Below are 25,398 nucleotides of genomic sequence, written 5' to 3' on the forward strand. Positions count from 1 at the left end.
CTTAGATTCAACTTAATTATACAATATAGAAAAACCTCAACCTCTAATTTCAAGGGAGGTGTGGTAACAATTGGTTCTCATAGCATAAAAGTATTTACACGTACTATCAATTTAGCTGCTGGAATGTTCTGTGATCATCAACAGTATAGATATTTGGCCTGGTGGAAAGATCGTTGTGGTGGAACATCACTAACGAGTCAATTCGCACGGACTCTCCTTGTCTTAGTACGGCGATGTAGACACTCAGTCCTGGTCAACTGAGGAGGACCTGGTGGCCGATCTCAACCGTTCAAGTTGTTTCCATTACTAAATCTACACCACTCAAAGTGGCCAGAGCTACCATATGAAATTGACGTTGTAATTATGTACCACACAACACGGGGATCGGGGTGCCTTTATTTATGGCGGTATGTAAAAAGATGTTCAACACATATTCCCTACGTTTTTCTCCCGGAAGAAAGTGTTCAACAAACGATTCCTTTTTCTTTTTGGATAAATCACTGAATATTCCACGCCGATTATGTGATGCGAATCCCAATCCCCTATCTGAACCACGTCATATCTACATTTGGGCTTTCGAAAGGAGGCGGAGCGAGGAGGGTTTTCGAAAGGAGGCGTTCGTTAGGGTTTTCTTTTGAGGCGGTTCCCTTCGGGGAGCTCCAAAGGGAGCCGTTCATTTGGGTTTTTCTTTCCCTTTTTTTTTTTCCTTTTTTTATTTGGTTTTTCCTTTTCTTTCTTTTTCTGTTTTGAGAGAGGCTTTCTTTCGAATTTTTTTGAGTTTTCTCGAGGCTTTGTTCTTTGGATTCTCCCATTTGGGTTCTTCTTTCTTCCTGTTTTTCTCCCATCTATGTTTTGATATAGAGTTCTTCACTTGGCTTTTTATTGGACGATTGTTACTGGTGGATATAATTTCACGATTGCCATCTATGATTGAGTCAGTTTGCTGTTTTCTGGAAGATGTTGTTTATGGTGAGTTTCGTTCACACTTCTCTGGCGAAGGTTGTCTTTTGGAATTCTCTATTGTCAGTTTCATTTGCCGTTTATGGTGGATTGGAGATGTGTTTGTACTTCTATTGATGATTTTTATTCACCTTTATTCGGTTGCAAAAGTTCTTTATGTTCTATTTCATCCATTTTTATATTTTGTTCTCTTAAGAAATTGTTTATGGGTTTCTGATTGGCCTTGTCAACATTTTTTTTTGTATCAATTTCTTGATTGAATGAAATATGATGCCTAAAGGCGATTTCAAAAAAAAAAAGGAAACCAATTTATCGAAACTTAGGCATTGCAATCAAATGGGATTAAACCAGTTTTCAACCCATTGTTGATTAATTCTCATAAAACTTCACATTTGGTTAACAAATGTATGACATGGATGATTGAGTTGTTGACCCATTTAGCCCAATTTTTAGGTCATGGTTGCACACTCAATGTATGTGCAAATTTTTTTAGAGATTATAACTTTGTGTTCAATTGTTCGATTGAAGTGATTGTTTTTTATTTATTTGGGGTAATTTTTCAAGATCTATGCATCCTAAGGTGATGAAGGTGCCTTGCCCATTATTTTTGCACAAAAAAAAACTTTTTCAGCCTCAAATTCCAATTTTTAACATTTGTACAAATAAAAATTTTTAAATTGAATTAAAAATATAATTAAACAAAAAATAATACTTATATATACATTATTAATTATTTTTAAAACAATTATACATTATTTTATTGATAAAATGTATGCTTATATATGCATATAATGCATATACATGAAAAATGTTGATGTGACATAGTCTAACCCGTTCGACCTAAATAGTCAAACCAGTAACCTATGAACTATGGACAAAAATGGTTTGGCCTCTGAGTTGAAATTTCAAATCTTATTCCATATTTCTGATTTAAGATTAGATTTGTGTTTCATCCTATTTTAATCTATTATTATTAAAATAAAGAAAAAAATTAATAAAATAGTACATATACTATCTATATATGCATTGTTATATTACATACAATGATACAATTGAATTTAGATTTTATCATATCAGATGGGGTGAAATCCACATCTAATCCGATTATTAGAGGTTTTAACATCTGATATTGCACGATCTAGCTGCTCCCTGTTGGAGGATGATCTAGCTTCCAGTCAAACAGCAAGCTAGGCGAATCTGTAGAACAAGATCAAAGAACCTGGGGTGGCTAGTCCGACGAGGTCGCTCCGATGTTTAAGTTATTACTCTGATGCGAGCTGAATAACTTTGAGAATGTAGAGAGCTAGAGAACTAGAGAGCAGAGAAATCATGCGTACCTTATGCTATCGGGGTTGAAGCCTTTATATAGTTGAGTGTTCGTGGGGCACACGAAAGAGTTCCGGGATATCCGGGATGTGGAGATGGAGCTCGCTTCACTTCTGCAAGAGCAGTATACAGGTAAGGCTTATCTCGTTTCACCTCCGATTACGACAGAGTCAGGATAAGTCCTTATCGTGATCCCGGAAAAGTCGGGATTTGTTAACTCATTATGATCTCGAGGGATTCGGGATTCGTTGGAGAGACCTCTGGAATTGGTTATGTGGGAGTCAGTTACGTGGCACTTCGAGTTTTTGGTTCTGAACTGGTACTTCAGTCTTTTAGTTCCGAACTGGCTTGGATACCGAGGTGCCTCGATTCCGAGGTGAGACTTGCGACGAGGTGGCCCTGTTACGAGGTGAGCCTTGAGCCGAGGCGGCCTTTGTGCCGAGGTGACTGAATATCCAAGCCCAATTGTTGCGAACTGAACTTATCAGACTGATTTGTCATTTTTTGGTCAGGTCGTGTTCACGTGTCCCTTTTTACTAGGTCGGGCCAAATCACCCTTCACCAACATCCAAAAATACTAATTGAATTGGATGTCTCGCCAGGCATGAGAGAATTCATTGACAATGCAGCCATTTTTATTAAAAAAAGAGTCCAATTAAACTTTTGGAATGACTTCTCCATTTTGTACTAAGACCTAAGGGTCCTTCTGGTTCACGATCACGATTAGAATGAGAATTGGAACCGAAGTCTTTTGAAATTAGAATCGAAATTACTTATTCCAAATGCATGTTTGGTTCATATGAGAATCAAAGTTGGATTTTAATAATTATTAGGGGTGAGTAAAAACCGAAAAACCAATTGAAACCGAACCGAAAATCAATTAACTGAATCGGTCGGTTTGGTGTTTTTAAAATTATCGGTTAAAACCAATATAGACGGTGATTAATTGAATTGATCAGCGTACATATATTTTTATTTATTATAAATTAATAAATATGAATTATATATTTATAATATATTATATATTATAAATTATTTTATATATATTTATATATTTTTATAATATATATTGTAAAAATAAAAAACTAAAGAAATGACAAACTGAACCAACGGTTAACCAAACCAGTCAATTGATTTATGGATTGGCTTCGGTTCGATTCTGGTTACCAGTTTTCTAAAAACCGATAGTATCAGTTCGGTTCCAAAAAATACCCCATGGTTCGATTAACTAACTGTGAGCACACTTAATAATTATTGTTTGATTAATTTGAAAGTTGGAATTAGAATCATTTGAACTTTTTCAATTTTGCTTGTGATAGTAGTAGTAGTAAGACCAACGATTGGTTTTACTTGCTTTGAAAGAAATGGGGAAGAAGAAAAAGGGAGATCTTCATTTTTGTGAAACTCTAGCATGGAGGAAATTTCCCCCGTAAAACCGGGGCCCTACCCAGCCCTGTCTTGAACAGGGCGGGTTTTCCTCAACCCTAAACAAGGACGAGGCGGGGACGGGGAAAATAATTTTTCTCCGAACCGGGTACAAGGTAGGGATGGGTTTTATATAATTTCCTGAACCCGCCCCGAACCTGAAGGTAAATTAGTAAAATATCTTTAGGTTTAATATTGATATTTAAAATATCTCTAAGTTTTTCCTAAATTTTTAAAATCCTATGATCCCATAATTTTATTTTTAAATTACCCCTAAAGTATTATAATTTAATTCTAAAATACCTTCAAATTTCTATATCCTATGTATAAATTGTCCATAAAATAGATAATTTTTTAAGTAATTGCTTTAGAGCAGAGAAAATTTGGGGACTCCCCATCCTCGATGGAGAATGGATGCCCCGCCACGGGGACGAGGCGGATACGGGACAAAGTATCGTGACTTTGAGGTGGGGTCCCATTGCCATTCCTAGATATCTCTCCATGTTTTAAAAGAAAAAACTAAAAAAACCTTAACCAATTTTGACCTTTGGACATAATTATCATACTAAGAGAGCCATTAAAAAAATGGCAACATCGGGAAATTCATAATTTTGGAAATGATATCCAACTTCCAACTTCAAAAACCAACCGAACCATGAATGAATTCGACCCGTTTCAAGTGGTTCGAGCCACCGGCTCAACCAACGGCACCGGCCCTGGTAAATTCGTGCTCTTGTAGGTTACGCTACGCCCCAAAAAGTTGGCCCGGTTCCCAAAAACAGGAAAATCAAGCGAATTTGCCGCTCAACAAAGTACAAACTACAAAGCTATTGTATTTCTTTCTTTTAACAATAAAAACCAAACCGTAAGGCGGGTCCCGCCGCTCTCTAAACCGCATTATCTTGCGAACAGGGTCTTCCGGCTAATCCAGTTCCCGGTAAAACTCCGTCTATAAATACCCCACACTTTCGTCAATACGATGACACCCTCCAGGTTCCCACTACCATCGCCGAGTCTCGTCGTTTCGAGGGTCTGTCTCGTTCTGCATCCTTCTTAAGGTTTGTTTCTGCAGGGCTTCTGTTCAGAGTTTCTTCTTCTCTTGTATGGCAGTTAGCTTGTTGGCTCGCGAGGTATCCGACCTCTGTCTTGGAAAACCGGCGCTGAGATCGCTCTCCGTTTCCGCCACCGTTAGCGATGCGTTGTTGATGCTCAAGGGGTCGGGTGACAACTTTATCAGCGTTTGGAGCTGTGATCACTCCTCGAATGCGAAAGTCGGTTTCGAGGATTGTCGATGTGTCGGGAAGCTTTGCATGGTCGATGTGATCTGCTATCTCTGTAAAGAGGAGAAACTTGCTTCCCCTTCCTCTGCGCTTACATCTCCGGTCTCTGTTCTTCTCACGAAGCCAGCAGGAATAGTGAGGCATGTAGAGCGTCATTCAAGGTTCGAATTTGGAAGCAAATCCAAGCTTCATTCTGTTTTCTTATTAGTTTGGCGGATTTTATCTCGTTCCTTTTTTTACGTTTTTCGTTAAGTTGTTTCATACTCGCTATGAAAATTCTTAACATATTTTCCTTTCTAATTTAATCCATATTCTTCCGGGACTCTATTTTTAACGTACATATTTTTCCCATTAAAGCTCTTTATTTTTCCCTAAATTTTGATATTTTTTCCTTAATTTTCAGCATATTAGAGGTGATTGATCTTATAATGGAAGGCGCCCAGAACCTGGTAGTTCCAATACAGAGCAGCATCAGCAGCAGGAAGAAGCTCCTCCAAAAATCTTCATTTGGTCCCACTCAACACAATGGACGTGAATTCTGCTGGCTCACCCAAGAGGATGTCATCCGGTTCCTCTTGAGCTCCATCAGCCTCTTTTCACCCATCCCGGCTCTGTCGATCGATTCTCTCGGCATCATCGGCACTGAAGTCCTGGCCATCGAATATCACGATCCGGCCTATTCCGCTGTGGATTTAATCTCGAGTTCCTTGTCTCAGCAGACCTCCGTCGCCGTCGTAGATGATGACGGGAAATTAATCGGGGAGATCTCCCCATACACCCTGTCAAGCTGCGACGAAACGGTCGCAGCGGCAATTACAACCCTCTCAGCGGGCGATTTAATGGCTTACATCGACTACGGCGGTCTGCCGGAAGCCCTGGTGCAGGTGGTGAAGGCAAGGTTGAAAGAGAGGAAGTTTGAAGGAATGTTGGAGTTGTTGGAGGAATTCTCCCCGTCTTCGTCGTCATCGTGTTCGTCAGACGAGGAGTCCTCTTCGTCGTCGCCAAGGGCGCCTGTGCGGTCGCGCAGGTACAGCCGGCAGGGAAGTTACTCGGCGAGGATGGTGGGGAGAGCGGAGGCCATCGTGTGCCATCCAAGGAGCTCGCTGGTGGCGGTGATGATTCAGGCGCTGGCCCACCGTGTGAATTACGTGTGGGTCATTGAAGACGACTACAGCTTGGCCGGAATTGTCACTTTCTCCGACATGTTGAAGGTTTTCCGAGAGCACTTGGACTCGTTATGTCGTTAGAGTAGAATCCGGGGAGAGACTCAAATTACAAAGCGTGGATCAACAACAAACTTCGAAAAATAACCCGGTGTTGTGAAATATTTCTTTCTTTGATCTCAAAATTTTGTGAAACATGAGTGTTTTTATTTGTCGTGAAGCTTGACCGAATTTGTTGCATTTTCGATAAAAAATTATAAGTTCATTTATAAAAAAATATAGTTAATATTTATATACATTTATTAAATTATTATATATTTATAAGTTAAGTAATTAGTTTTTTTAAACTTTTTTAATGTTTTTTTTGTCTGTTTAACTTTTAGGTGCAGTAAGTGGAATGCGGACTAATCCGAATCCGGTCCGAGTCCGGCTCCGGCATATCCGATTTCCGATCGGATTTGGATAAAAAAGGTTCAATAATGCGATGTAGACGTGGCAATTAGGGGTGTAAACGGAGCGGATTCGAATCGGATAGGGTCATATTCGAATTCGATTCTGATTAAATATAAATTATTCGAATTCGATTTGATATCCCACGGAGCTTAAAATTAACCCAAATCGAATTCGAATTCGTCTCAACCGTTGAATATCCAAATTCGATTCAAATTAGATAAACAGGTTCAGACCAGAATATACCGATGTGTCGTTGTCGACTCTTCGCTTTTCGGTTAAACGAAACCCGAGAGATTTTAAGTAGAAAATGTTATGCGAGTATATGAAAAGTGTAAAAAAGGGAACAAAAATAGAAGCAATCGGTAATATTATATGCGCAGCAGCAACTCCTCCATGAAATAGCAGTGGCGGGTAATGTTATACGCAGCGGCAACTCCTCCACAAAATAGCAGTTACCGGCAATGTATATGCATCGGTGATCGGTGATTCCTACTTTTAAACTTCAAAGAGTAAAAGGAATGGGGAAGCCTAAAAGAAGAGGCAGTGGAGGGATCATTGACCGAGGGAAAATAAAGTGAGTCATGAGAGAAATCCATCTTTTTGTCTAAAATGTATATGGAGTTAGACAGAAACCTTTGAGTATGAATTAGACAAAACGATAAATGCTGACAGTTGACAGCTTTTTTTTTATATCACATATATTATATTTAATTTATATATTTAAAATATATTATGATCGGTATAATAAAGACTAACAATTGACTGTTGACAGTTTTTTCTGAACATTTCATGTATTATATATAATTTACATATTTAAAATACTTATAATCGGTCGGTCGAATAATTAACGAATCAAATCAAACTATATTCGAATTTGATTCGATTAATTAAATGGTAATTTTTTTTATATCCGAAATTCAACCATGAAAATATTTGAATTATTCAAATTCGAATTTTTTAATATTGTTTATACTCTAACTGGCAATTGTGTTGATGGTCGGGTTAGGTCAACAAGTGCTAGACCCTAACTCTAAATGTTTGAGTTAGGGTTGACCCATGATCAATTTGGGTCATTAAATGCATGAAAAATGTCAAAATTAAAAAAATTAATCTTAATATTTAAAACATAAAAATGATAGAATAAAAACTTTTAACAATACATAAATAATCTAAATTATACTTAACAATTGAATCAATGGGTTGACTTATCACTCAACCCAACCCAATCCAGTTTTCCGAGTTGATTCGGGTTTATGGATTGGGTCAACTTAGATTGGACGCGAATGTAATGCCTATATCTGATCCAATTCCGATGGGATTACATTACAAAGGTGTGATGGGTCTGATTAGCTGTTTGATGAAAGAACCATTCACCACTTATCCATTAGACCATTGCTAGTAAAGTAATTAATAATAGGCAAATGGTGGCCTGTGAAAACTGAAAACATCGTTGACTAAGCTAGATAGATCATTAAAATTGGAAGAAGTGATTGACGAAACTATAAACACCCAAACCCCAACACAAACAGAACTCAGAAGAGGTTAGTTTGATTGTCTGGAGAGTGGCCATTCCGGTTCTGACTATCCATTTTCCGTAGAAAAATAAAAGCGGAAGAGAATGGGAAGTGAACTTTCAAATCCATTTCCTGGAGACTGGAAGACAGGACAAGGGTCTGACGACTCTGACCGAAAGCGCTGCAGAAAGGCTAAACTGCGATCACTTGTATGGAGCGGCTTTGGGCACTGGCCCATGGTTAAGTGGGGAAAACCTGACAGTGACCGTGGGTCTGATAATCTGATATTACATGCAATATTGATTACTACTGAAAACCGATGTTCTTTATATCTCTTTATTCACCTATTCAGTGACAGACAAGACAACCAACCAAATCTTGCACAGTTGGTCCACGTGGTTTATCATCAACCAAATGTTGCAGCCAAGAGAGAGAAAGACTGAGAGAGGAAATCAACCAAATCAAATGTTCACAGTTGGGAATCTCCCGTATGGAGTGCCTAGAGTCTAGATACGTGCAAATGCTGTCTGTTTCGGATTCGGACCCATTGATTTCGAACTGTCAGAATCTACTTGGGTCAGATTTGCCTAGAATTCAACCCAAGAACAACCCGAAGTTGCAGCAAGACAAACCTACTAAACACTTGGGCCGAGCTTGAGTTGGAGCAATCAGCAATTCAAGCTTCACTCTACCATTTTTTTTGACAAAAAGAAAAGCAGCCAAACTTGACATTGAGGCAAAGATAGTTGTACAAAGTAGCCCTGTTATAGTTTCTATTTATATGTACAAAGATAAGTTGTTCAAAAGTAGATAAAAGCCTTATCAATTGTGTGCAATGTAACTGTTCAATCCACTTTTTTGGTTGACTTTTATCTTGCAAAAAATTGATCAGCTGCAAAGAGTTATTATATATCTTTAGCTTTGATATCTTGTTCTGGTTGGCTGCCTTTAAGCCTTGGATTAAGGCTCGGATTTTTGCATCATAATTGTTGATGGCCCAACATGGCTCTCCTTCAGTAAGACTTGTGCCTCCACCGGAACATTACATGATGAAAGCTCGTCCTGCAAGACCTGAGAGTAAATCATACGATCCATCAATGTGTAGTGAGGTGGGAGTATTCCTTGTCATGTTTGTTGGGGTGGTGTTCCTTACAACTTCCATGCACTGTCCTTGATTGGTCCGATACTTCCACATTCGAAGTATAATATCCCTTGGGATGATGTTTGTGTGTTCAAAAATGATTTCATTTCTAACCCTCCAGAGAATGTATAAAATTGTGCAGCCTTTACCAACAAGATGACTAACCTCATGTGATGGTAAATTCGTTTTAAGTCTGTCCCACTACTTTTTTATGGAAACAAAAGTTTCCTCTTTCTTGTTAATGTCATCGGGGTTCAGTCTTTCCTGTGTTTCACACTAGGCCGCCCTCATGAAGGGGCGTGTAAAGAGAATGTGTTGAGCAGTTTCTTTGCTAGCTTTGCAGAAGGGACACTATATTTCAGAGGGAGGGAGCCATTTCTTGCATTTGTTGCGAGTCAGAAGGCCATTCCACACCACTTTCCAAACAAACAGTATGCATCTGTAGGGGATGTTCAGTTTCCACAAGACTTTCCAAGGGAAATATGATTGAGAGGATGATGGTTGTTGGGTTTCAAAGGATTTGTACGCAGACTTCACTGTATAAATCTCCCAAATGTTACATTTCCACAAGATGTTATCATGATTGGATTCTATGTTGGGGATAATTTGAAGAATATGTGAACAGGTTTGTTCATCAAAAAGCTGGACCAAGATAAGGTGGTTCCAACTCCGGTCCAGGTTTAACAGAGATGAAACATATTGGTTATTATAAGTCACAAGGGTTGGGTCTTTTGAGTGAGGAATACCGCCTGTGATAGTTGGGTATCCAGGGGTTTGAAAAATCTGGATGTCCCTCCCATAACAGACTTGCCATAATACATTTGGTTGTAACTCTTTTAAAATTTTGAGTGTTGAGTGCCACCACAATGATGAGTTATGGGTTTTTTTTGGCATGGAATGAACTTTGACTTGGGAAATACCTTTGTTTAATGAATTGGCACCACAATGTGTGGGGGGAGGAGATGAGTCTCCATGCTTGTTTACCGAAAACTACCTTATTCATGTTCTTACCTTTCCGGAAGCCTAAACCCCTCATTTGCTTTGCTTGGCTAGCTTTGTTCCAGTGAATTGTGTGCTTTGATTTATTTTCACCCGCATTCCACCAAAAATCCTTCATTAACTTGTTCGGTTTCAAGAGTGTTCCTTGAGGAAGAACGAGTCTGCATGGAGTAAATTGGAATAACTTGGAGGACTGACTGGATCAAGGTTGTACGGTCTGGTTGAGATAGAAATCTGGAGTTCCATGAAGTAATTTTGGTGATCACCCGGTCCACTAGGGACTGATGCGTTGATATTCTATTATCTTGCACTCCTATTCGGGTGCCCAAATATTTTGTGTCTTGTAGAGGTTTTTGGACCTTTAGGATATGAGTGATGAACTTCCGATAATGTCTTAGAACATCGCTACTAAACATCATGGAAGATTTTTCATGGTTGATCTTTTGTCCGGAGAATTGTTCAAAAGTGAATAGAATTTGACTTAGAGCTCTAACTTGTAGCAGATCCATCTTACAGAAAATAATACTGCAAATCTTTGCTCCCTCAATGAGGTCTTCACTTCCGATACACACTAACAAATGTGTTAGTATCTCCATCCCAATAATAAATAGATAAGGTGAAAAGAGTGTCACCTTGTCTCCAGCCACGTTTCAATTTGAAGTAACCGTAGCATTTACCCCCTAACTTAAAGCTTCACCCTACCAGTTGCAATTTACTAGTCATATTCATTGTTTAAAGAATTGGTATACCCTGATGTATTGGCAGGGGTGCATGGATACTTTTTATCCCAGCCTTTTTATTTTAATATATATATATATATATATATATATATATATATATATTAATTTCCTGAAATATCTTTAAATAACTGTATCAAAAAATTACGTGGCATATATTATCAATACTTTGAACCTTAGTAATATTTGCACTGAGTTCGGCTTTCATCAAGACAATGCCCGTTTGAACAGTCTTTACAGCTTTGCATTGAGAATATCTCCATATTTATGTGTTTTATTTCATGAGGACATATTCCAGATGCATGAGGCTGTTGGGACGCCGTGAGCACGGGCTTGCCTTGACCAAAGCCGACTTTATTTGCAGTTTGCACAGTAATTTCACAAAATCGACAATAAACAGATATGGTAGAACCAAGATTCAAAATATCGATACACTCGATATGCTAGTAAAAGTGTATTGGTAGCTGTTTCTTTATTTTTTTAGCTTTTTTTTCAAATCTGATTCATAGGGGTCGATTTAAAATTCATCCACCCATGAACCAGCTTAGACCCCAAAAGACCCCCTGTAAGGGCATATCAGGAAGCCCCAATACATACCGATACTTTAACCTTGAATAGAACTAGTAATCAGAACTACGATCCCCATTTCAGGATTACGAATGTATGTTATCAGAAACATCTCGTATTCATCAATCATCCTCCACATGTAAACTATATCTACTCTCAGGAAAGGGGTACAGCCGGACCTGCCACAGTGGTTTATGGGTCTCAATTCTTAAAGCAAGGTTCAACACGTGGCAAAAATATATTGTAAAAAAAAAGACATGCTTGTACACATGTACTAATTCACAATGCATGTAAGGTCAAATTCATTAGAAGAATAAAAAGGAGAGTTGTTATTTGTACTGCACTTGGTAAATCTTTGGCCGGTTGGCCCTGCTCTTTTAGGGAGGGGAAGGTGCAAGGGCTGCATTTGAACAGTTTGAAAAAAGAGGTTAGAAGAAAAGAAAGTTTGGAAAAAGATAACGGATTTTGGATGAAGATAGGGGAGAAGAGGAGCTGTTGGTTGAAGAAGAATAAGGGTGAAAGGGTTAGAAGCTCTGAATTCCGAAAGGTAGTTAGGAGGAAGGAAGAAAGATGTAGGTGCTAAGCTGGAATGTGAGGGGACTGAGGGAGAGTAGAAGGAGAATATGGTTCAAAACTGGAGAAGTTTGATGTGAATATGAGGAAAGAGATTTATTTGGGGGAGAGATCAGTGCAGTGGAGAATGAGTGAAGTTATTGCTGTTGGGTCGTCTATTTGCCATTCGCCAATTTGGAGAGGTGCTGCTACTTGTGCTGTTCGGAAGAGGAGTCAATCGGCCATTTTCTTTTCTTGCAAGATTGCAAATTTTGCTGGAATTTCTTTCCTCCTTGGGGTCAGAGAATTACAGCCAAGATCCACAGTAGAAAATTTTTTCCTAGTTGGCCAATGTTCTGAGGTTGCAGGAAAGCAAGGATAATTTGAACCTGAATTCCATTTGCTATGTTGGGCAATCTGGAACGAAAGGAACAGAAGGTTGTTCAATAACAAAGCTAAGAGTTTTTGAGATGGTGGTGGTTTCGGTTGGAGATTAGTGTTGGACTGGATTCTACTGTTCCCAGATTTTGCTTAGTTTATCCCGGCAGATTTGGGGGAGAGTTTTATGGAATGTACCTGGAATTCAAGCTTGTAATGTTGACCAGTATGTTTCTTTTCTGAGGTGTCATCTTGTCACCTCTCAGATTGTAATAGTTCTTTTTGTTAAATGAAATTTTTATTTTTCTCTTAAAAAAATCAAAATGGAACCGAAAACAGCCTTAAAAATCTTAAAAAAAAATCTTATTGCAGATGCACCATGCACCAAAACATCAAGTAGATGGATCATTACAACACCTTTGGGCTTTTGAATCTCGTATCAAGGTCTTCAGGATCACATTATCGAAGAAAACAAGCAACAGTATATCTGCTAAACAACAATAACTTAACCTTTTACCTTTTGGGTTAAAGACAATTTTTTTCTAATTCTGTCTGCATTTTGGACAATCATGTGGGAAGGATGCTAAACAAACTGCTTCTATTAACTTGTAGACTACAAACTCACATTCTTGATATACAAGAAGGCAGCTCCTCAAGGGTTATACATTTTCTGATTTTCCGCCACATGGACATCCTCATCCACTGTTTCTGGAACAATGATCTCTGTTGGTTTGAGGCATCCTCTCAATGATTCATGTCCGAGCTGTGCTCTTTCGTTGTCTCCAAACCCAAATATCTGGCCCCTGTTAGTGACTACAACAGTGTGGTACAGCCCTGTGCTTATCTGAGAAATGTGATGAGATCTTAAGCTATCCAGGACTCGAGGCTTCATGATTTTGTCTGAGATTTCCCTATCTGAAAACCCCAAGCTCCCAAAACCCATCCACCCAAAACCAAAAACAGAACCATCGTCCACTAGAACAAAGGTTTTCCTCTTTCTTGCACACACCTACACATAGTTCAGATCAAACACAGAGATAACATGGGAATAACATGGTCGGAAAAAGGAGATAAATGAATACAAACATCAACATATGAAAACCCACCATTTCCCATGCAAAGTTTTGATTATTTCTTGTTACAGATATACTGATAACTGATTCCCTTGTGACACTGTTATTGGTTCTGCAATATCAAATCTCCGAATTTATGTAAAAGAATACTGATAAAAATTGTGTATAAAAGAATCTGTGACGAAATGACAGAAAATTGGAAGAGAATGTTGGTGCAGACCGCAAGATGCCTGTTTAGTTACTATCTACTTACCACAGGGTGATCTACCAACTAACATTCAGTCTGTTGATAAACGACCAAGGTTATTCTTCTAAAATGATATTTATCAAATCTAATAACATGCATTACTGATATACTCCGTAAGTACTGCCTAATAATTTTTTTTGTAAGGATCTAAGTTTAAGCTCTAAATCAGATAAGAAGATTGTCCAATTGTAATGAGCCTGATACTATCCAAGAGGTGGCAGGCTGACTTACCGGCCATGGGCCAATGGCAAATGTATCGGCAACATGTACAATATGGCAAGACTGACTGCTAAAAAGACGTAGGTATTGGGTCCTCTTGGTTAATGTAAACAAATGCCTGATTAATATGGAAGTATATGAATTTCAGAATGTAACAGGGTCAATGACACTTGGTTCTCAGTTTTTTTTTTTTTTTTTTTTTAATTTTTTATCAAATTTCTATGAAGTTGAATTTATGCGTGCATATATACAAACATATAATATATTATATAGCATAATTATTTATATAAGTATTACATATATTTTACATATTTGAAATTTGTAGGCCTGGAAGACTGTGCTAAGCCCAATCCAGCCCATGTTCACCCCAATTTGGACCTCAACCCTACAAAATCAGAATCTGACTGGGCTGGCAATAAACCAAGAGAAATACATGACCTGACCTGCACAACCCAGGCCCATGAGTATGATCTGATCTGATCTGATCTCTGCTTCTCTGTGGGTGAATCCAGTACCACACTGATTACTGAACTCAAATTGATGCACATAATAGAGTTTTGTATACAAGGACAAAATCCCCCCTCAACCCCCAAAGAAAAAGGAAAATAAATAAATAAATAATAGAAGAAACAAAGCTCACAATAATTGTGCAGAAATAGGTTACTTTCACACAAACAGATTATTATATTACTTAGAAATAAAATTTCCCTTGAATGTAAGAATCACATTTTACTCATTTCCTTCATTTATTAATCTGGAGATTTCCCCATTGGGAACACCTTTTGATCAAGATAGATAGTAGGATGTAAGAAAAGAACCCAACCTGTACTGCAAGGTGACTCTTGAGGCCACTCAATAGTGCTGGAGTAGTCTTATCGATCTCATCTCCATGACCCAATGCACCACAGTATCCTTTGCCCCATGTGTATACCTGCAAACAAAATTTATGTGGAAAGAATAGTGTCAGTTATTATGCGAATATGAATATATCCACACAATATGAAAAATTAGAAGTACCCAGTTTCCAAGTAAAGAAACCAACATATCCACTTGAATCGAGTGCCACGACATGCTCATCCCCAGCAGAGACACGGATGACATGAATTCCCTTCCTCTTAAATGACTGGATTGCACGTGGTCTGAGTTCATTATGCTGTTCTCCATGTCCAAGACAGAAATTGGAACCAGACCCAAAGGAGTAAACTGTCCCATCACTGGTTACAGCTAAGGAGTAACTTGGGCCAGCAGAAACTTGAACTACAAAACCAACGCCCTCAAGCTGTTCAACAATTTTTGGTGTTGGCCTGTCTAAAGTGTCACCGTGGCCAAGCTGGCCATGTGTGTTTGTCCCGCATGTGTATACATGGCCTTCCCTTGTAAGGAACATGGTAAAACTAAGCCCTGTTGCAACCTGGAATATTGTTGGGGGTGGGGGGATAAAAACAATCTTCAGTTGAGGACTAGAAAAAAGGAATGCAAATCAATTTTAGATCATATTTAGCCTTCAGTAAGTATGTGGAGCAATCAGAAAATCATGTAGTTGAGACAAATAAGGTTTACAAGGAGGAAAAAACTACTCATTGTGGAAAAGGTTATTCCATGTTACTATACAATTGGCATGCAGATCTGCATATGAATAGAGGAACAATTTCATTCAAGATACAAAATGACTTCCTAGATAAGCTTCATGGGATACTTTGATGCCTACACTGAACGAATTGCCTTACGCCTAGTTTGTTTGCAGTGCAATTTCATTTGTACTGATGCAAGTATGGGGCTGGAAATGATTTCAGTGCAAATTTTGGTTTATTTCTGTTTCAGATTTGCCTCACCTTATTTGTTTGCATTGCAAATTAAGTAAAATAAAATCCAAAACAAAAATAATAAAGTAAAACCCAAAGCAAAAGTAAACCAGAGATTGTGTTCTTTTCATTTGCACTTTCATTCATTTGTACTATTTCAAATGAAATTTTACCACAAAAAAATGGAGCCCTAACATCAATTCATGGATGATTTTCTTTTTGTCAAGGAGTAATGCAATAAAATATACCTTGAATAGCAGCTACATTCCTAAACTTGCAAGAGAACCAAGAGAAGTATGGTTTTTGTTTAACCACAGCCCTAAAGAATATGGTTGTTTGAGGAGAAAATAATGGGTTCATTCATTAATATAAGGTATGAACTTAGATGGAACAGACAGGAAGAATAACTTGTGATGATGCAGAACCCAACTGGGTAATACAAGGTGGTGAAATTAATAATGAATTAATGATGTATCAGTAATCTGAAACAAGTTCCACCAATAATGAAACATGTGGTAACCACTAAATCCATCAGATACCCAAGTAAAAAAGTGTTTCAGCAACAGTAAATTCAATACAACATGAATAACAGTAATTCTTAGCACTCTAGGGGGAGATCTGATACAACTCACATCATCATCATCTAAGCCTTGTCCCAACTATATGGGGTCAGCTACATGAATCCTGTTTCACCATTCTATTTTGGTCAGTGCCATATCTATTATTAAATTATGGGCACTTGAATCATTTCTTGTTACCTCTACCCAAGTCCTTTTTGGTCTGCCCCTTGTAGCTCCTTCAACTTGAAGCAAATCACTTTTTCTAACAGGTGCTGTAGATGGGCTTCTATGCACAATTGCACATGACCAAACCATCTCAATCTATTTTCTCTCATTTTATTACCTATTGGAGACTTCCTAGGTTCCTCTGTATTAACGCCATTCCTAACCTTGTCCTTTCAAGTACCAGTACTGTACCACTCGTCCATCTAAGCATTTGCATTTCTTCAACACTCATTTTTTTTGGAGATGCTGATTCTTAACTGGCCTTCTAACTGTTTTATAGATTTTCCTTTTAGTTGAACTGGTATTCGCCTATCACATGGAACTGTGGATGCACCCCTCAATATTGCCCACCTTGCTCTAATTCTATGAGCGGAATCCTCCTCAAGGAGGGGCTGCAGCTCGCGTCTCTTCCTCAGATGTTGTATGAACTCACAACTCTAAATCAGCTTCTGAATTAGTAAATTTATTATTATTCATCAAAAAAAAATCCTCCTCAATCTCTCCTTTGTTATGAATTATTGAACCAAGGCAATAGAAGAGATCACACTGATTTACTCTTAGTCTCTAATCCCATGTGTACCCTGGCTTACGCTCCTATTATTATTAAATTTACATGGCATATATTTTATTTTAGTCCTACTTATTTTGAAACTCTTGTTTCTAAAGTAGTTGTCCATAAACCTAATTTTGCATTTAACCCTTTGCTAATTTCATCAATTAATACTATGTCATCAGCAAGCATGAAACATCATGGGACTTCCTCCTAAATATGTTTAACCAATTCATTTAAGGAATAGTGCAAATAGATAGGACTAAGTGCCGAACCTTGGTGAAGATCCGTTGTAATTGTATAATCTGATGTCTCTCCCATAGGTGTTCTAACATTGCTTTTTGCACTCTCTTAATTATGTCCACATACCTATTTGAGACTCCTTTCTTTTCCAAAACCCACCATATTACCTCTCTTAGGACTCAATCATATGCTTTCTCTAGATCAATGAAAACCATATGAAAATCTCTCTTCTTATCTCTAAACTTTTCTATAAATTGTCTTAACAGAAAGATGGCTTCCATGGTTTATCTTCCTAGCATAAACCTAAATTGGTTTTCTAAAACATTTGTTTCATGTTATAATCTTTTCTCAATTATTCTCTCCCAAAGTTTCATAGTGTGGTTCATGAGTTTAATTCCACGAGAATTATTAAAACTTTATACCACCTTTGTTTATAAATATAGGCATCAAGTTGCTCTTTGTCCATTCATTTGACATTTTCTTTGTTTTTATTATCTTATTAAATAGTTTAGGTAGCCATAATAAGCCTACCTCTCCAATACCTTTCTACACTTTTATTGGGATACCATCAGGTCCCAAAGCCTTTCTTTTCTTCATCTTTTTTAGTGCCTTCTTCATTTTAGTGATTCTAATTTTTGAAGGTATGTGTTACTTGGCACTATTAGAGCTCTTAATCCCTCCTCCACTAGCACATTCTGGCCTCCACATGTTCTTCATTTAATAAATTTTCAGAATAATTTTTCCCATCTTTCCTTAATTTCCTAATCTTTTATTAAGGCTCTCTAACCTTCCTCTTTAATGCATCTAAATTAATTTAAATCTCTTTCTTTTCTTTCTCTAATTTTTTCCAGTTTATTAATTTCATTCTCTCCCTCTTTATTGCCTAATTTATGATATAGTTCATCATATGCCTTAAATTTAGCTTCACTCACTTTCCTTTTAACTTCCTTTCTTATGGTTTTATATTATTCCCAAATTTTATACATTTTTAGTCTTTTTCCAATCTCTGTAGCATGCTTACTTCACTTTGATTATATTTTGAACATCATTCCACCACTAAGTTTCTTCATCACTTTGTCATTTCCTTTAGATTCTCCTAAAATGTCTTTTTTCTAGTATATATATATATATATATATATATATATATATATATATTCAAGCCACATATCGCAAATCTCTTCATATGAATTCCATTTTCCTTCTAGTATTACCAGCCTGTTTCTAAATTGCACTAGTTTCCTCTTTTTATTTTCCCATCTAATTCTTAAGCACCTATTTGCTACTATTTCTCTTCCTTTTCTTTAATATGCACTTCTACCACCATTAATCTTTGTTGTATGGTTATGCTTTTTATTGGAATAACTTTGTAATCTTTATACATCAATCTTTTTATTCTCCTAGTAAGGAAAAAATGTATTTGGCATAAGTTTGTTCCACTTTTAAATGTTATTAAATGTTCATAAATCTTTTTAAAGTATGCATTTATTATTACCATATCATAAGCAATTGCAAATTCTAATATTGAATCTCCTGTTATGTTCCTCTCTCCAAACCCAAATCTTCCATGTACCCTATCATAACTTGCACTTCTTTTCTCCACATGCCCATATAGATCTAGTCCTATAAAAATTCTTCTGTTCACTTGGAATTTCTTGGATTAGTCATTCTAAATTTTCCCAAAATTGTCTCTTAATGTTTTCTTCTAAACCCACTTGAGGTGTACAAGCACCAACTATGTTAATGATTTCCTCCTATAAAATAAGTCTAATTAAAATTATTCTATCATTAACTCTTTTAACATTTACAATTTTGTTTTTTAGATCCTTATCCACTATTATTGCTACTCCTAGAATATCTATTCTAATGTGTTATGTATGAATCATGGACCACAGTCCAAGGATTCTATAGAAAAGCTAGGTTTATCCACCCTTAAATTGACTTTTCTATTCCTTAGATGTTCCCCTGTTAAAAAAATATTATCAGTCTTATGACATGTAAACAATATCCACATATAGAAATTTACTAAATTCACTCAACTTGATCGCATTTAAATCAGTAATTTCCATTATAAAATATGACAAACATTTCTTGGCTATAACATTCAACAAATTAGGAAGAGTGCCAAAGAAGTTGATAGAAGCTGCCACTGAGAAATGATTAAGACAACAACTTTAATGAGGCAACAGGTTCACACAACTCCAATGGTAAAGATTCTTAAAGAAACTTTTATTCTCATTTGTGACAATAAAATCTGTTTATCAGATCTTACGTGCCCAACCTCTCTATATTCATCAAAAACAAACAAATAAAACATCAAGTTGTGCGGGAAACTATTCAGACTAGGTCTGGGTCAATTACCCATGGTGTAGGTGTGAAAATAGAGGTCAATGGATATTAGGCATTATCTCAATGAAGTTTGAAAAATATTCACATTGTATCAGATAGATCCAAGAGAACCCAACTCTGTTGCAGTTAGTAGTTTCTTTTCTTTTATTCTTTTTTTTTTTCCAGAAAGGTGCCACTGTATAGCAGTATTCTTTTGTAGATTTAAGTATACATCCTTTTATATCTACAAAAGGTTATACAACCTTTTATGTACTTCTTATATATTTCTTGTTTACTAATGATTTTTTTATGAAAAAAAATCATTATGAGAAAAAAAAACAAAAAAAGCCAAATGCATTAATGTGGGCTCACAAGTTGCACCAAGAATCACAACCCAAATGTAAAAAACTCAATCACTATCTGAATCTTTAAAAAAAAAATCACTATTTGCATATATCATATTTCAGTTATCCTTATGCAAAGGCATCAAGACAGAGCAAAATAAAATGCATCTATCACATAATAGATTATGTAAAATAAAAATCCATACAAACACAAACAGCATACCTGCTTGCAAGGAACTCATCCTTATGCAAAGGCATCAAGACAGAGCAAAATAAAATGCATCTATCACATAATAGATTATGTAAAATAAAAATCCATACAAACACAAACAGCATACCTGCTTGCAAGGAACTCCCCTCAGTGCTTCAACGACTCTTGGCTTGAAAATAGGACGTCCTGCTTCTCCATGACCACAACAGAATGATGAATTATCTCCACATGTGAATACCTGTATTGACAATGAACACTTACATGATAAAGTCACAAATAGTTTGCACTTAAGAGCAAATACCAGAGGATCCCCCATCCCTCTAATTGGTAATGTAACAACCTTAAATATCTAGCTGGACAGCATATAAAATCTATCAATTTAAAAATATGATCTAGACTAGTTATCTAAAGGGAAAGAAGAGAGAATCTAAAATGGGAAGGAAAAAATACACATAAAAACAAAAAATCAATATAACAAGATTTTAAAGACATTCTGACACATTTGGCCATGTACGGATATTACATGATTGTTCAAACAAGGAAAAACCAAAAGGGAATGGTGTTCATTAGAAGGGACATGATTGTTCAAATAATTATAGTATTAGAGAAAACTAACAAAATAGCAATCTACTTAATGAAACAAATATTGTGGGTTCCAATTTCACAGTTCAGATTCCATGTTGCCGGGACCTTGTATAACATTAAAATAATAAATAAATAAAAGATAAGAAAGATAAGGAAATCCACAGTTGGCAGCAGCACGATGAATTGCCCAATCCATCGAATTTTGAATATGAGAGCAGCAACCAATATTAGAGAAAACTTCTCTATATCCTCCTCTACATTTTCCCTATTATTGCATATTCTTCTCCATGCATTTGTTAACCACATCACCAACCAATAAATGCCACAACAAAGTTCCCAGCACACCCCCACCGCTAGGAGATTTTGGAATATCCACTTTGCCCTCATTAGAAACCTCTTTAAGCAGCAACTTTGCCTTAATGCATTATTAGACCCAAACCAAATGTTGGAGAAGGTGGAAACAGAGGAATGTTTCCTTATGATTGCAGCAGTTCCCAGAGCCATAATATAAACAAGACAGAGAAACACTTTTTGTAATCCAGACTAAGACTAGTGAAAGTATGAATGCCTACAAACCTCTCCTGACTGCATAACAAAAGCTGCATGGTTGTGGGAGGCCGAGACATGAACTACATGTGATGAAGATGGGAAGTCTATCCGGCTAAATGTTACACACTGTGTGGTACCGGAGCAATGACCCAGAACGCCACATAAATTGGATCCACAAGAGTATACAGACGAGCCACTTATAAGTAGTGTGTGATATCTTCCAGTGGTAATCTGCATCTGCTGAAATGAAAACATTCCCTCAGCTTCTAGCAAGTAACCTTAATTCTCATCACTAAGTATTGATAAAGTTGTCCCATAATACAATCAATCATGAAAAGGACGTTTTTTCGGTTTGTATTTTTAAGAGAGAAGAGAGATTGAATTGATCAATCGATTTCTTTTCTTTTAAATCAAACCTCTTTTCACTTTGTTTTGCATTTCAGATTGGTAAGACGTGTGGCATTTGAATGATACATTTCTTTCTGATAGCATTTATTTTAATCAAGAATATTATAATTAGAAAAGACAGAAGATCCATTTACCAATTCCACAGATATCTTTGAGGACAAGGAGATTTATGAACTTTAGGATAATTCTAAAGAAACTCAGAAATACTTGATTGTTATTTAAAAATCAATTTGATAACTACCTACATTCACATAATGTCAACTCATATCCCTCAAATTAGGATATGTTAACAGTTTAAGACTTCATTGTCCATGCAAAGTACCACGAAAGTAACTAATAAAGCACGCTTAGATTAATTACTCGTGTTCACTCTACAAATTTCCTACTGAGCATTGACATTGCAGTAAGTACTAGAATAAAAATGAATTCCAATCCCTATAAGTCAGCGTATAAACTATAATGTTGAATGTAAAATCTAAATTCTTGTTTCGTGAGCTAACAAATTATACTTCCTAAAAAGACCCGGAGTTTCAACAGAAAAGTGGCGAGGTAGTGTTTAGCTTTAGTACAAAACTCAAGAACGAGGAAAAGAATTTAACACTAATTACAATGTCAAAGAAATAGTACATTGCCTGCTGAGGTCTCGACCATGTCAGAGGATTGTTCCGCAGACTGCAAGAACCTCAGCACCCGCTTCCAGTTCTCACGACACCGATCAAAGAGCTCTTTCTGTGCATTTGGAGGCATAGAACCAAAAATTGGATGCGAAGCACAGAGCTGGAATGCAGCAAAATCAACCAAAGATCGGAACTTGAGGGGGAAAATGTCATGATTCCCTCTGAAAATCCGAGAAGTCTGCTCTAAACAGGCGAGATCAGCCGCACTCAACCGGCCCGAACTCAAAATCTCAAGAATCAAATGAGTGGGCAATTCTTCAATTGAAACTGAACGACCCCGATCTGCCATTACTTTTAGGAGCTAAGCTAAGCTATTCTACCTTTTGACACCATCAGGAAAGCCAGTCTCTCCTTCCCTTGGAAACGACAATTCCCAGACAGGAAGAACTGTCACGAGGGCAGTCTGATCCGTGCGAAGATTGATAGAAAAATAAGAAAGACAGCTGATGTGAACAACCATAGGCGAGAATCAAGCTCGAAATATCAAATTTTGAGGCGAAATCTCAAACAATTAAGACAACATATAAAAAACGAATCCGATGGAAGAAATATACAGGAAATTGAATACAGAAAAGGGGGTTTCGAAGGAAAATTCGGAGACAATCGAAACAGAGGGGTGAAATAAAACATCAGAAGGATAGAATCAGACGTGAAGAGTTTACCAAAGAAGGAATTTTACAAGAAAGTAAGACGAAATTGACCAAATGTAGGAGAGCGAGGTGAATTAAGAATTTCAGAGAATCCACGGAGGATACAAAGAAAAAGGGGCTTTACGAAGTGAATTGAATCCAAATTTGAACGAGAAAATCAGGAACAGAGAAGGAGAACGAAAAGGGGGAAATTTTACGAGCGAAGTTCGAAGTAAATCTATACATATAGATGGAGAAAGCATCGATACGATGAATCTCCACAGAAACAGAGGAACTGAAATGGAAAAGACAGATAAGTAGAGAGAGAGAACTTTTTCAGCTTTACGGTGCGGATCTCGTCTTTTCCTTTTCCACCTAAAAAGGAAACCAAGCACTACACAGACACGCAGACAGGTAGAAGAAGAAAACACAAACAAACAAAGAAAATAAAAGAAGAAAGAAATGGTGACTGCTGAGAAATCTTCCACTATCCCTATGTCGACATTTGTGCTTCCTTCTCTCCTTCTCTGTCTCGTCTCTCGCGCTAGAGTGTGGCAGGGTGAGAGGGAATCGTTTTATACTTCCGGAACCCTAGGTCCTTGGGCTAAATCGTGGGTCCCAGCAGTTGTTCTGCCGTTTCTCCTCTTAACACATGGCAACTCATTCCCGCCACGTCATTTCGTGTACCCGCACGAAGACTTCTGGGTCAGAGCGTCTGTCTTTGGCACATTTTGTCGGCTGCCAGCACAAAGTTTAAGAATTAAGTAATAGGTACGATGCATTCATGCTCCGCTGTCATCAATGGAGGCTGCTCATCAAAGCCGTTGGTTTATATCACTGGGAGATCTCAGCCCTCAAATTTCTCATGGTAAGAGCAAGGCCGAGGAAGTTGGTCAAAGTGGCACTTGAACTTGCCACCTCACCTCCGAACTTTCCAGGCTCGAGTGCACGTGTCTTCAAGTAATTGGTGGATGACAAGGATGTACAAAATTCTACACGGTTCCAAAGCAATTGCTTTGTGTCAATTGGCTCATTGGCTGTACGGGTGGGACCCAGTACTGACAGTTAGGCTGGTACAGTGGTGGACATGGTTCACCATACGTTGAATTTCGCAAAGCATTAATAAATGCCAAGCTGGCAGCTGCGCCACTAACGACTAAAACAAGTAGGTGGTAAGACTGTTCGACACTTTCTCTCGAAGTTTCTAACGATTTACGTTCTCTCTCTCTCTCTCTCTCTCTCTCTCTCTCTCTCATTTAAACCAATTATCAACAAGGTTCTCAGAAGTCAGTGCCCATTATTGTTTATCAAATGCTTGATGAAATTCCCAAACAAAATTGAATCCTTTTTGTTAGTTCCTGGTAAGTGATAACGAAGGTTTGCTATGCATGGAGTTGGAGTATGTCACTGGCTGTTGGTTTGGTTGAAAGTGACAACAGTACAACCAGGTCCACCACAAGACCAAGCATTAGGCTCATATGGTTTGTTAATGTTGGAATTATATGAAGATTTCAGTCTTTACGATATGATAACTACTCGCTTCTCTATGCGCGTAGAGGATGAAGAAGAGTATGTCTTAATTACTTAATTTTGGTGCTGTTTTAGCACAAGTTGGCATCCCGCCTAATGCACCATATGTTCTATCTGTATGCATACAGTCATACAGACACAGCATCGTTGTTAATTTTTAGTTTTGATTGTAAAACCATCTGACACATTAACATTTAAAAAGAATATTCCTTTTTTTAGCCATGTAGGTCAGTAATCTTCTTTGAAGTTTTTAATTCTTAATGTTATTCAGGTCTAAATGGCCTGATAGTAGTTTTTGGGAAGTAGTCAAAATCTGTAGTCTCATCATTTTTTGCATGGATTAAAGGGCCTCTGCTGCCATGATTTACCAATTACCCGAACTTTAGCACAGTGTTATATGCACCAGAGTATTCTGGATGAATTCTTCATCTTGTTAATTTAGGGCCTGTTTCATTTGCGGGAATAAAGGTCTGGAATCGGAATTGAAATGGGCTATTCCAATTCCAACTGTTTGATTGGATGGAATCAGAATCCCAATCTCATTCCTGGTGGAATGTCATTCCACCATTTGAGGGAATGCCCATTCCCTCCTCCCTTGGGAATGAAATCTCATTCCACCTGAGTCTAATCCCCATTCTAATTCATGTCTGAACCAAACAAACTATGTGAATAGACCATACCAATTTCGATTTCAATTCCAACTGTGAACCAAATGGACCCTTAGTT

At 37.4% G+C, this 25,398-nt stretch overlaps 2 protein-coding genes across 6 annotated transcripts; one reads left to right on the forward strand and one right to left on the reverse strand.

Annotated features, from left to right (window-relative positions):
• The first annotated feature begins 469 nt into the window (after positions 1–469).
• On the forward strand, positions 470–6,469 carry LOC104587168 (CBS domain-containing protein CBSX5-like). Of its 3 annotated transcripts, XM_088886813.1 has the most exons (4): positions 470–969; positions 2,103–2,418; positions 4,822–5,152; positions 5,395–6,469. In XM_088886813.1, the coding sequence occupies exons 2-4, from the start codon at positions 2,382–2,384 to the stop codon at positions 6,236–6,238; spliced, it is 1,212 nt and encodes a 403-aa protein (XP_088742939.1). In that variant the 5' UTR covers positions 470–969; positions 2,103–2,381; the 3' UTR covers positions 6,239–6,469. The 3 variants fall into 3 exon arrangements, with proteins under 3 accessions (XP_088742939.1, XP_088742940.1, XP_010242962.1); XM_088886814.1 differs by lacking the exon at positions 470–969 and having other exon boundaries at positions 2,046–2,418; XM_010244660.3 differs by lacking the exons at positions 470–969; positions 2,103–2,418 and having other exon boundaries at positions 4,682–5,152.
• A 6,367-nt stretch (positions 6,470–12,836) lies between these two features.
• Positions 12,837–23,698, reverse strand: LOC104587167 (ultraviolet-B receptor UVR8). Of its 3 annotated transcripts, none has more exons than XM_010244655.3 (6): positions 22,464–23,698; positions 21,456–21,665; positions 20,422–20,532; positions 15,077–15,445; positions 14,858–14,965; positions 12,837–13,504 (listed from the first exon to the last, which is right to left on the reverse strand). In XM_010244655.3, the coding sequence occupies exons 1-6, from the start codon at positions 22,800–22,802 to the stop codon at positions 13,148–13,150; spliced, it is 1,494 nt and encodes a 497-aa protein (XP_010242957.1). In that variant the 5' UTR covers positions 22,803–23,698; the 3' UTR covers positions 12,837–13,147. The 3 variants fall into 3 exon arrangements, with proteins under 3 accessions (XP_010242957.1, XP_010242956.1, XP_088742941.1); XM_010244654.3 differs by having other exon boundaries at positions 21,456–21,668; positions 22,464–23,697; XM_088886815.1 differs by lacking the exon at positions 21,456–21,665.
• Positions 23,699–25,398: the final 1,700 nt, after the last annotated feature.

The sequence above is a fragment of the Nelumbo nucifera genome, chromosome 1 (genome assembly GCF_055504915.1).
Source record: "Nelumbo nucifera cultivar China Antique chromosome 1, China Antique-T2T, whole genome shotgun sequence".
In the NCBI taxonomy this organism is placed as follows: Eukaryota; Viridiplantae; Streptophyta; class Magnoliopsida; order Proteales; family Nelumbonaceae; genus Nelumbo; species Nelumbo nucifera.